This window comes from Sebastes fasciatus, chromosome 7 (assembly GCF_043250625.1).
Source record: "Sebastes fasciatus isolate fSebFas1 chromosome 7, fSebFas1.pri, whole genome shotgun sequence".
Classification (NCBI taxonomy): domain Eukaryota; kingdom Metazoa; phylum Chordata; class Actinopteri; order Perciformes; family Sebastidae; genus Sebastes; species Sebastes fasciatus.
Genome location: NC_133801.1, coordinates 12,599,113 through 12,612,817, shown reverse-complemented (window position 1 = coordinate 12,612,817; position 13,705 = coordinate 12,599,113). Strand labels below are relative to the sequence as shown.

Sequence of the window (13,705 nt, the reverse complement as noted above, 5' to 3'; positions counted from 1 at the left end):
CGATCATAAGTAAGTAATTGTTAGTTAATGTTAATTAAGTTATTTTTCAAGCAAAAACAACAAATATTCTCTGGTTCAATCTCTTCCAATATGAAGATTTGCTGGTTTTCTATGTTTTTTATATCAAAGTACACTGAATATATTTGGGGTTTGGACTTTTGTTTGAACAAAACCAAACATTACTTTCAGCTTGAAGAATTTGTGGCAGGTCATTTTCACTATTTTCTGACATTTTATAGCCCAAACAAGCAATCAATTGACTGAGAAAATAATAGGCAGATTAATTGACAATAGAAATATTCATCAGATCAAATGGGCTTGTCCACGTTTATGTGTCACTGTGGCTATTTCCCTGTGCACTTTTTATTCATGTGTACTTTTAATGGAGAAGTCATAAGAAAGTTTCACTGCACACACTGGCTCATGCTTTTAGATGAACTAAGTAGGCCTCATTTCTCAGGATACCCAGCAACTTTCCCGACACCCAGCAACAAGTGCCACAAATGTTTGACTTGTGAAGGGGATTCTGCACGTAATTCTGTATCCACTTATGAAGAAGTGCAATTGTAAAACACATGCTTCTTGTTTGGGTATTATCAGAAAGGAACAAAACAAACATTGATTTGCAAAGTTAATATGCCATCTTTAGAGTAAATACATTATCAAACCCTGTAGCTCCAATAAGAGCAAACATAATCAGTGAAAGTCCAGAGGATGTCTGGTCAAACGGTTCCTGGCTGCAAAATGTTCAGATCTGTATTGGCACAAAAGGTATAGTACAACAGTACAATTACAAAAGGGACTGGTATTTTACGTAGTTTTGCAACAATATTATCCTAGATCCAAATTGAGAGTAAAATCTATCGCAGGAACTTCTCAGTGTAAATTCAATTTTCTCCAATTTTAGGAGAGACAGTCTATCGAATAGCCAAGATTTGAATGACTGCAAAATGATGGCCAGATGGGTATCCTTATCTTTGTATTAATGGTGTGTGAGATGACGAACTTCAAATGTCTTTTTGAAAAGCAGCTTTCCGACAGCGTTCAGACTGCCTCTACTCCAAACCCACTCCTCCTTCTTATTCCCCCTTACTGATAAATAATTATGTGCATAAATAAAGACTGGAAGAAACATATGAAGCAGTAATGTAGAGAAAACTGTGGAATGCAGGGCTTTTTTCTCCGGTCTCTCTCTTTCACTCAGCTCCTTTCTGAAGTATTTGTATACTGAGTGTGTGTGTGTGTGTGTGTGTGTGTGTGTGTGTGTGTGTGTGTGTGTGTGTGTGTGTGTGTGTGTGTGTGTGTGTGTGTGTGTGTGTGTGTGTGTGTGTGTGTGTGTGTGTGTGTGTGTGTGTGTGTGTGTGTGTGTGTGTGTGTGTGTGTGTGTGTGTGTGTGTGTGTGTGTGTGATGTCTTGCAGGCCGAGCAGGTGCACATTACACAGAAGGACAGGGCCGACTGAGCAGAGAGAGAGAGAGAGAGAGAGAGAGAGAGACGGGGGAGACGGGGGGGGAGGGAGGTCTGTCTTATAGGTCATACAAAAGAGCCAGTGTTTTCTCTCTCACTCTCTCGGAGCGCTGAGTGAAGACAGTAGTGGCAGTGGTGGAGGAAAGAGAGAGAGAGAGTAGAGAGGCCCTTCGGTCACATTGTCCTCACATAGCCCCTAACCCTCTCATCGCCCCCCCAGCAGCACGCACCCCCCTGACACCCCTCACCCAGTGGCCCACTCTCTGCTCTCCTGCAACCTGCTAGCGCTTTACATTCAGGAAGAATTTGCATATCTGCAGACAACATACGAAGAAGAAAAATAAAAACTTAAATGTGCTGCTCAGTTAATTGCAAAGCATTTACATTTAAGTATGTATCAGGAAATACAGGTGGAAACAGGCAACTGTCTTTTACTGTGTATGTGTGTGTGTGTTTAAAGGCTGCATTCCTGAGCTTGCTGAGCCGTAGCTGGGTGATTAATAGTAACTAGCTGATTGTTTAAGAACTGAAATTCCTCAGGCCCATTTTTTCCTCTGCTTTTACACACATGCATGGACACATATACGTACACCCACACTGGCGCTCAGTCACTCAGGCGGGCTGTGTGACATAGTGAGAGCCGGAAAGGATACGGTAAATAAACACTAGTGAGGAGAGAGAGAGAGAGAGAGAGAGGATGGCATGTGCTGTTTTTGTGTGTGTATGAGAGTTTTTGTGAGGCTATCAGGTAGAATAATGGGAGCTCAGTATGCGAGTTGTGTGCAGGTTACACAGGGAATTCAGGACAGCGAAACATTATCCACCTCTGGTTCTCTGTCAGCTCCTCTGTGCCTTTCTCTTTCACTCTGAGTGTGTGTGTCCAACTCTCATTCCTCCTTTTCCCCTGCTGTCTTGTTTTTTTTCTCTGTTGTCTCTCTCTGATCCTCTCCATCTGTCTCCCCCTGCCTCTATATCTTCTGTCTTTCTGTATGCAGTATATGTATAAAACATGTTGCAGGTAATTGATGCCCCTCCAACTCACACACACACACATACATACACACACACACACACACACACACACGCTGTACCTCCAACCATGCACAGAAATAGCTCTGATTGTTGCTCTGCACAACAAGGATAATAGGTGTGTGTGTGTGTGTGTGTGTGTGTGTGTGTCTGTGTGTGTGTGTGTGTGACTCTGTCTGTGTGTGACAGATAAATCGCTCCGCTCTGTGTTTATGGTCGTTTTGTTGTTTTGGTCCCCAGCAGCCTGGCTCGGACCAATAAGAATTCCTGATGTGGTATCCTGGCAATGGGCGGGTTTCCATGGCCGTCACCGGCTTGGCAGGAGAGACGACGGTCTCCGCTTTGTGCCTTCCTTTTGGTCTAGCTTGCTTGGGCTCGCTCCAATGTGACTTTCAGAGAAATAGATGGTGTGAGGACGAGATGACGTCTGATCGTAGAGAAAAGCGGGCGTAGCAAGTAGACAATGACACAGATACATATGCTTAGCTGCTCATCCTGTGAACGGAGGCAGCAGACAGACTGGGTGGCTTGCTTTGAAGAATGTGTGTGTTTCCTACTTGCTAAATATTTCTATAAAGAACATGCAGTGTGTGTGTTTTTATGTGGGAGGACATATTTTTCATTGTGTGAAACCAGAGATATGACACACTTTTAGAAACAAGCATACATAGATTGTGCATGTATGTGTTTGTATGTGTGTGTGCGTGTGTGTGTAAAACTCCCCTCCGCCCTTCTGGTGCCGTGTTTAATGTTTAATTGAGGTTCACAGAAACAGCGATAATGGTTAACATAGTGCCTTTGAATTCCCACAACTCTGACTCCATTCATAATACTTTAAGGCAGAGCACTGTTTATTCTCACTGAACCATTCTGTCATTATGAACTATTATATTGTATCATAATGAATACAGAAAAAGCATATCAAGAATATAACGAATAATACATTGGTTGAATACATTCAAAACCTTTAACATGTTGAAGATTAAATACTGTTTTGGCCTTTTTAGGCGACACGGCTCATATGCTTAATTTTGAACCCACCACAGTGTAGAATGTGCATTGGACTAAACAACATAACTTCACCCACAGACGGTCGCCCAAAATGTCACTGAGGCTGCACAGTTTAAGCAAACACCTCTGTAAAATCGAAGCTGTAGTCACACATTCCCAGAGTGCATGCATGCATGTGTGTGTTTGTGCATTTCCGTAGGTATGTATGATTTTGCAGCAGATATGTCACACATTACCAAGGAGTCATCTAGTTCACATCATTCACACATTAACTTACACTTGCTACACCTGTAAAAAGAGGAAAACAGAAAGTTGTAGAAGGGACGGACGAGGGAGAAGGACAGTAATAGGTGTGCTTGAGCAGCTATTTTTAATATACTTTTTACATTGTTGTTGAACAGTTCACAAGTGTCGCTGTTAACAAGCATTTCTGATTCCTACAAACAGTCCCTTTAACTATTGCGATTCTAAGTAACTGGAGACCAAACTTTATTTTTCTGCTCCACGTAGGTCATAAACCCTTGAATATAATAATGAGTCATTGAAATCAGTTGAGAAATGTAGACGTTATGGTGCTTTTTATCCAGAAAAACGGCAGCACCCCATTCACCCGAATAGGGTTACAGGCCAGTCTTGCCCTGTCCAATATGGCGCCCACGTTAACGGCATGCACCAGGGTCGCTAACAACCGCGGCAGGATAATTTATTTGGCTGCAAATGGGGGCGTGCAGTCAGGACGCAATTATCACAGGTAGCTCAATAAAACGGTAGGACGACAGCAGGAATGTTTTCAGATACATTGGAGGTGAACGAGGGATGATTTGAAGTATGATTTGAACAACATGGATATGTGGCAAGACTGAGGTGTGATGAGCTCTTGGCCGTCCGTGGTGATTAATTTAGCAACCAGGACGGTGAGGGACGATTGCATAGTTTAACAATATACGAACATAACAAGGCTGCTTAATGAGAGAGGCAACCGCTGCACACAGAAACAGAAACACATTGTGTAAGCTGACCTCCTCACTGTACAGCCAGCTGTGAGCACATCTGTTTTTAAGCATGTTTGCACATTTTCTATTTGTAACGTTACCCTTCTTTTTTTTTTTTTTTTTACTTTTTTAATTTTCCAAATAAACTGGAAAAAGATGTTCCATCTGTTATAAAGTACCAAACCCAGTCCTAGTTCATTACATTATCAATATAATTTGCAAACTTCATGAAATATAAACTCATTTTATTTCATTTTACTACCCTCTCTGTAATCCTCTAGACATGTAAACCCCATTTCCAGCACCTGAGCTAATTTGGTATGCATTGCTCCCGGGTTGTGACCCAGTTCGTATCTGAATTGTCATGACCAGGGATTAACTGGTTTGAATTGACAAAAGGAGGGTTGAACATGGGTCAGGTAACCCTGGCCCGACCCTGGCCATTGGTGTGAAAGAGGTATAACTCTTGGGAAGAAGGTATATAAACATATTTCCTAATTTGTTAACGACTACTTCTTAAATATTGACTTGCTTCCACTTTTATCAGTCTGTTTCTTGGTTGTCCAAGTTGTCATAGTCTGTTTCTTGAGACCAGAAATCACTGAAAAATCCCTAATTAATCCTCTACAGCTTCTCTTACTGGCTTGAAATAGATTTTCTCATTCTCAGCTGCTCAATCTATTTCTTGCCAGAATATTAATATTTGTATACACAATGATTATCCCAGCATTTAGTTCTCTTTAATTAATTGAATCTTCCTCTCCCTCTCTTTCCCTCCTCTCTCCTTCAGGACTCCGCTGTAGAAAGACTGCCTTCTCCAGAATATGCCTTGTCTCCATGGTAACAGGCCTCAGGCAGGCCCAGAAAAACGTCAGGCCAAACTCTTGTCCAACCTACCTGATCCTGGACTGTACTGAAGAGGATTCCCCCCCAAAACAAATCATGCAATTTCTGAAATATTAGTAATGTTCTCTTTTACTCCTTGTAGTTATTTTACCAATTAGAGTGCATTAACAGTTCCCCCGAGAATGCCTAAAATAGTGCTTGAAAATTTGTCATTTATGCAGAGGACATTGTACATTCTCTAAACGGTCCCCTAAAACCAAGAGGAAAACTTTATTCAAAAGTTTGCTTTCCTTGATCATTATGTCAGGGATATATTCACACTCAATTAAGGGTTCTTAAACTGGGCATTACCAGTCCCAAACTGGTCTGAAAGGAGTCCTAAACCAAGACCAGGATGCACCAGCTGTTCAGCCAGGTGCTGGGGCAGAGGGATCTGTCCAGAGCGGGCGATCTGTTTTCTCTGGAGGACACAGAGATCGAAGCCTGTCTGTCTCAGGCTCTGGACCAGATCAAGGCCATCTCCTGCTCACAGGTCAGTAGGCAGAACCAACATAGATGATATTTATTCAAAATATTACAGGGCTAATGTTAGATTGAATAATTATTCATGTTCTGATCCATAATTCATCTTTTTGTCCTTCATTTATCACTGTATGCTTAATTTTGTGTCCTTTTACCGTCTGCTGGCTGACAGGACTATTTGACCAATGACAATGACCAGGCAGTGGTGGAGATTTGCATAACGCGCATCACCACGGCCATAAGGGAGACGGGCTCCATCGAGCAACACAGCACGGCGCTGGTGGGGCTTTGGGAGTCGTGTCTTGAGCATAACCTCACCCCGCAAGGTGAAAACACAGAGGACACGCCGCATACCAAGATAGCCTCCGACATCACCAGCTGTATCCTGCAGGTACACACACACACGCACACACACACACACCAGACGTTGCTTTGTAGTGTTGAGAAATACTTCTCTATTTGTTTTCTTGAGAAGCACAAACGGCACATACAGTACATACCTTTACACATTCCTGTAAAAAAATCCACACTGCCTCAAGTGTGGCACAAGTGTGATTAATACAACAGCCAATGCATTTTAAAATGTGATATCCACAATTGCACTCCGTTTAATGTAATACTTCATTACTAAATTTGTCATGCAGAATTTTGGTCTGTATGGGAAAAAAAGGATTTGGCGGTAAAAGTGACAACAGATATGCATCAGCGAACATCTTGCTGAGCAAGGTTGGAGTTAGTTAGTTAATCTGGCACACACAACTACAAATATGAAACGCACATACCAAGGCACATTGTTTAACTTTGTCAGCAATGTCTGTCTGTCTGACAATTGTGATCCTGAAAACAAACTAGAGGTAGAGACAGCTCCATAAGGAGACGATGAGACATGGGTGTGTGTTGAAGGAGGAAGTATTCAGATCTTTTACTTAAGTAAAAATATAAATATTGCAGTATATATACTCCATTTCAAGTAAAAGTTCTGCATTGAAATTGTTTTAATAGCAAAACTTACTTAAAATAAGCCTATAATAATAATAATAATAATAGCGTTCATAATGCATCAACATGGAATCTCGGTGAGTTATACTAGTCAGTTATTTATGATATTGTTGGATTATTATTACTGATGCATTAACGTGTACTTAGCATTTTGCTGTTGTAGTTGGCCGAGGTGGATCTAATGTGAACTATTTTATATACTGGTGGGTAGTATAATCTATAACAGTGTATACAAATGTATAAGCTTATCATATGTTCTGATAGAAGTCAGAGTATACCTGCCTACCAAGACACCACTATTGATCCACCCCTTGTCACAGGTTGAAGATGTCTATGAGCTCTAAAACCTCTCACTTAGTTTAATCTGTAAAACTGTTAGTTAAAGGCCTGATGAGGTAAAGCTATCCAATAACTCAGAGGAAAAACACAATGATTAAGGAAATGTTATAAAAATAATCAAAATTTAAGCAGCGAAACATTATTTTTCTTCTTTTCTGTCCTGGCCTCCGCGCTGTAGCCAGAGGCATTATTTTTTTCAAATTGGCACCAATTAGACTCAAGGATGAACTGATTCGATTTTGGTGGTCAAAGGTCAATGTCACTGTGACCTCATGTCCGTCCGGTCCATTCTTGTGAACTCGATATCTCCGGAACGCCTGGAGGGAATTTCTTAAGATTTGGCAAAAAAAAAATCCACTTGGACTCAAGGATGAATTGAGTAGATTTTGGTTGTCAAAGGTGAAGGTCACTGTGACCTCACAAAACACGTGTTTTTTATTAATTATGACAAATTCACACAAATGTTTAATAGGATGAAATAACAAAGTGATGACATTTTAGACAGACATGGATGTAAACTGCAACTTGACTGATTGGCGGAGGCGCATAACCGCTAGGCGATAGTTCTAGTTCTACTTTATGCTGCAGCTAACAGGCGATTCATAAGCTACAACTATCTCCTGTAAAACAGCAGACATCAGGCTGAAAGGTATTCCGTGTTTTCTGAAGTAAAAGTAGATGAAGACGGTTGAGGGAAAGTGGGCACACTAGTATTAGTATAAATTATAACATCCATCATGCAACGTATCCAAACGTTTTTTGCTTTAAGAGCAAATTGATATAATCACTGCAGAGGGTCTTCTAAAATGTAAATCTTAATCTTGCCTACTTTCACCATCAGGCCTCTGCAGCTAAGGGCTTAAGAGCAGAGGGACCCTCTCTCTCTCTCCCTCTCTCCCTCTCTCCCTCTCTCTCTCACCTTCACTCTCTCCCCCTCCGTTTCCTTTGGGAATGTGCTTAATACCATCGTAATGAGACTGGTTCTTGAGGAATGGCATGCGCACACACACACACATGTAGAGGTGACACTAAAAGTTCTGACAGCTCTGACAGCAGCTCCAGGCTCTGATGTCTTAACTCTACTTATTTTCCGTGTCTCACTTATTATTATACCCTCTGACTATCTTTAACTCTTCTCTGATCTCCTCTACTCTCTTTGTCTTCCTGTCATTTTGAATCTACAGATGCGCAAACACTCTTCTTACCCTTCCACTAAAACTCCCACAGAGAGGAGCAAAAAGTAAGCAACAGACTGCAGGAAGAAAGGTTTTCATTAGCTCACTGCTTGTGCGCAACACATGCACACATAATATAATAATAATCTGGATTATGATGGCCTCTACAGTGTTTTTATTTATATATATGGGCTGCTTGATTTGTGCTGTGCTTGACTTTCCCTAATAAGATGAAAGAGAGAGAGACGAGACGGATAAATAAATCTGTACATCCATACATAAGGAGAAATAAAAAAAAAAAAATGTACTGTATGTTTAGATTAAAATTAGGACCGTCAAATGAATGTAATGTAATGTAGTTTGATAGATTGATTTGATGGATTCTCCTGACTGAATGACATTTTTGTGGATCCATTGTCTGCGCTGCCATCTAGTGGTGGAATAGAGGTGTGACAGACACAGAGAGATAAAGACTCTAAAATATCAACAGCAGTGAACATCAGCTTGAAAGGTATTCTATTCTGAAGTAGATGAGGAAATTTGAAAGTGGGTACATGAGGATAAATTATAACATCCAAGGGGTGCAGTGACTATCGCAGATTAATGATGCATCATGAAACATATCCAAAGGAGCAAATCTAATTTATGTAATCACTGCTGAGGGTCTTAAAAATGTAAATCTAAATCTTGCCTACTTTCCCCATCAGACATCCATAGCTAGAAGGCTTAAAAGCAGAGGGACTCTCTCTCTCCATCACACACACAATCACAAACATGTGCATGTTCAAACAGACTTGGTATCAGTCTGTCCTGTTGAGGGTGCTAGTGCATTTCAAATCTCTTTCCTCATTCTTCCTTCTCAACATGTTCACAGGGACAAACTTATGCACGTGTCTGCATCCTCAAATACAACACACCTCCCATCCCTCCTGAATCACATGGTAAATGTGAGCGAGTTAATTATGTCTTAAAGCCTGCTTTAATATTTCTGCCACTCACTGAGGAGAGTGCTACTCGTAGCTGCTGCTTTTTGTCTGAGATGACTAAAAAATCTATTTGATGCATAGATCACAGCAGTGAGGATATGTTGGTTATACTGTCTGGTGTATTGAGTGTTAACTCAACCAAAGAAATTCTTAGTCGACTAACACTCAATTGGTTGATTTGATCGACAAATCTGTAAAACTGAGTTTCTCCACAAAAAGCACCACTTTAAATCTTTTGTTTACCAGAGATGTGCTCATACGTTTCATAGAAAGAAGTCATTCAGCATGAACAAAAAGCATAAAAACGACTAATCCACTAAGGAAATCTTAGTCGACTAAGACCAAAATAACTGATTAGTCGACTAACAGCGGGTTCACATCAGGAACGAAAGCGCCGCAGAAGCGCAAACCCTGAAGAGAGAGAGCTGGATCTTTATCAAGTAGAAAAAATGATGTTAATTGTTTGGTAATACCCTAAATAAGACCCCTGTGTTTCCTTCCATTCCCTGAATATATGATGGTTGCTGTTTTCTCAACCTCCTCCCTTCTTTTGTCCCCTCAGAACTACAGCTGTCCTTCGGTCATGGTGCTGGCCGTCCCAGTAGCGGTGCGTTTCCTGCAGAGAGGGAACAAGGAGCTGAGCAGGAACATGTCCAGTTATCTCTCCCTGGCTGCTATCGCCAAGGCTGATCTGCTGGCTGAACACACGGAGGCCATAACACTCAGTGTGCTGGGAGGTAGGACATGCATGCACATGTTCATATGCAGAAAAAGATGCTGTATGCACATATAAACAAATCATGCTGCCATACCCTACTAGAAGTGAATGAATTTTACCCTTTAAAATCAAATGCTATGCTATGCAATGCAATTCCTCTCCTCTCCTTAGTTTCTGCTGTCCCAGATAGATACAGATCTTCTTACACACTTAAGGAAATGTGTGTTTCTGTGTGTGGGCATGTGCCTTTTTGTAGAGACTATAAAGGGAGGACGAGTCACAGAAAGAGCTTTGCAGGGAAGCTCGGCTTAAGAATGAACATTAGAAGGATTTTATTATAGGCGTTGTTGTTGTTTTTTTAGTTGCTGACGGCTTTAGTAGTTGTATGCTCTTACTGTGAGGGCTGTTAGCAGACCGCAACAATGGGCTTACTGGAGTGGAAAAATGAATTACTACTGTAAACTGCAGTCGTCATAGTAGTAAACCACTGTTTTACCCTATCATGAGCTGTAGTGAGTGTTTTTATGATTGTCTGCTCATTGAGGATAATAATGATGATAAATAACAGTTACTGGAAATCATCTTTTCCCTGAATTCATACGTAAAAGTAGTTATTATGGGGAGAAAAGAACAGATGCTTAGTGGTGTGCAGTTTACCTTGTTTTTGTCTGTGTGATACATTTACATTTTTTTATAACATTGTTCCATTTTCTTTATTTTACTTTTTGATCAAAACATACAACGCAGGTTCAGTGCTTTCATTGCTTTGCCCCACGAGGAATTCAATTCCAAACAATTGAAGAAAAACAAACGTGTTTTCCCAATGACCAAATAATATGAATCTCGTTACAGCATGTGGGGCACTGTCCTCTTAAGGTGGACTTGTCTTCAGGCATTGATCTGATCAGTATTGTCTGGCCAGAGAAGGGAGCTATTCCCTGAAACTGTTTTTTCTGCCCTTTTAACCTGCTTTTTTTTCAACACAGATGCTTTTCAAGCTCATTAGTGTGGTGTAGGTTTCTAAAGAGCGGTAGTTAGCACTGCCTGATGGAGATCTGTTTACCCCTCAGGCCTGTACACACACACACACACACACACACACACACACACACACACACACACACATGCTCCATCATTACGACGCCACACAGCAGTTCAGTTAATAGAGAACAGTTTACTTCCTCTAGAAATAATTTAGTTCACATTATGTGAACATGATTTTCTCTGTGGCTCTGTGTACATGTTGCATGTACAGGTGTGTTTTTCAAACCATTCAACACTTTTGGCAACATGCTGAACTAACATCTCACAAACACAGGCACCCACACACACCCACACACACACACGCACACACACACACACACACACACACACACACACACACACACACACACACACACGCACACACTATCGCGTGGTGCTAATCACCTCAAGCAGCACCAGAGTGAGGCGCCCACTACAGTGATGCTCCCACCGAGCCCATTTCTGCCAGCAGCTCGGCACATGAAACGGCTTAGCTCTCTGCTGTCTGGTTTATTTTACAAGTGGAGTTTAGCCAGGGTTTGGGCTTAGAGCGTTAAATAGTTGGAAGACACTTTACACCTTTGGTTCATAAAACTGTGGCTGAAAATAGAGATACCAAGTGGTCCCTGCCAGTGGGAAAACAGAAATCAGGTGTGTTTTTCTGATTAGAGGAGCTATATGAGCCTAATCAGATTAGTTTTTCATTCGGGTACTGTGTTGAAAACAAGCGCCTGTCAACACGGCTTAATGTTGAAGTCGGAGGTGCATTAAGATGCAGATGTTGACTCTAAAGAAAGAAACACCACAACTTCTTTCCAGAAAAACAAAGTCATTACATCAAATCAGCTAATGTTGTTTCTTTTATGGTGCATCTTGGGAGCTTTTTTTGAGAATATTGCCCTGTGAAGAATTTGACCACTAATGACTCTATGGAGCAATGTTTATACGATTGTCACACGCAACATTATGCTGATCAACTGTTGGTGATGGTAATGGCAAAGAAGTGTAGCTAAGTGCCAACAAAGGCATGGAAGAATAAGACTGTAGGCTTGCAAAAATGAATGTAAATAAATTATGCATGATTTGAAAATATTGAAAGAAATTCTGCTTTGCAAAGTTTTACAAGGAAATAAATAGAAATATATTTGCCTGTTTGCTAGATCTCAGGGATACACACAGTTCGTTTTGGAGAGAAACATTGAATGTAAATTGTTTCTTTTGTTTCCAAGAAAACTCCACAGGGCACCTTTAAGAAATTATTAAAACTTAAAAAGGATTATTTTTGGTTGCTAAACTTGGTGTCAAGTTGACTTCATTGACAAGCTATTACACTCAATTGTGGTAGTTTCTGATTTGTTTCACCTTTCCATCTGTCCCATCTGAGTAATGTAATGGGTTATGCATTCGGTGTTACGCCAAAGTCAAACTCAGTTTAATAGAGAAGCAAATACAGCCCCTCACTTGTTGTATCAGCGTGTCATTTTAATATGTTTCATTTTAACGTTTACACTTCGTAGTCCACATGCACGTATCAAATTCCTGTTCGTCAGCCGCTCGGGGGAGATACAGTCATAATGTTTGTTTCAGAACTTTGACCCGGAAATTTCTTTATGCACTCCCCAAAGTCATCACATAATATCACCAACGCACAGTGAAACCTGGCCTTGTTCGTGAGAGAAGAAAGAGAAATAAATGGTGAAAGAGGAGGCAAAAGATGGGAGAGATATAAAGTTATATGCAAATACACACTAAAAAGCTTCCAACAGCGGCTGTGATCCAGCTTGACAGCGGGAGACGAACTTATGGTGGGCCGTATTAGCGCTAGAATATACAACTTGTTCTCATCCCAACTGGACACATACTGGCGTCACTTACTAAGGTCGCAGTAAAGTAAAATTACTACGGTTGTAAAGTGAAATTGAAACTTAACGTTGTGAACACTGGACACGAACAGCTGTTTGTTAAGTGAAAGGCATGGGACAGGAACAGCTGTCTCCTGGATGAAAGGCTTGTGTCTGTTGGACCCATCCACCTCCCCTCTTGTCCCACCCTTAAAAACCACGTCGCCAAAAGTCCCGGAGCACTTTTAATATTGACGTGGATGGGTTTACACTTGAAACACCGGTGCGTCTCAAACAGACACTAAAGGGGTGGCTTGTGCGTTGGTATCACACGCCGAGGGGCGTGACAAAGCGTCGGTATGTGATGCTCTGGGAATGAGAACGGGCTGGTATATAACACACACAAACATGCTGAAATGATGAAAGTGAACAAGGCTTGCTTGAGGGCATTATTAAAGCGAGTTCAGATTTATGTTTCCTTGGGCACTTTTTAATGCAGCCTAGGCAGTTTCAAATTATTACCCCCCCCCCCGACCCTCCACTGCAACCCACCGCTGAGACCCATCTACTGCGCTCTGAACATGTTGCCTCTTTAACAAGCCTCTACTTCTCTCCTCCTCTCTGAAACCACAACATAAACACAACACAACATAAACACATGCCAAACTGTGCACACACACACACACACACACACACACACATGTAGCTCGTAGAAGCAATAACAGATTGCCTCTCTTTTTCCCAGCAGCCCCTCTGTT

The 13,705-nt window shown here is 41.3% G+C and overlaps 1 protein-coding gene across 2 annotated transcripts in view; it reads left to right on the top strand.

Annotated features, from left to right (window-relative positions):
* Positions 1 to 13,705, top strand: part of veph1 (ventricular zone expressed PH domain-containing 1) — a 91,738-nt gene that overhangs the window by 4,748 nt on the left and 73,285 nt on the right. For both annotated transcript variants that reach the window (XM_074641678.1, XM_074641679.1), the window contains exons 2-4: positions 5,289 to 5,876; positions 6,039 to 6,257; positions 9,928 to 10,102. In XM_074641678.1, the coding sequence (XP_074497779.1) occupies positions 5,739 to 5,876; positions 6,039 to 6,257; positions 9,928 to 10,102 (532 nt within the window). In that variant the 5' untranslated portion in view covers positions 5,289 to 5,738. The remainder of the gene's footprint in view (positions 1 to 5,288; positions 5,877 to 6,038; positions 6,258 to 9,927; positions 10,103 to 13,705) is intronic.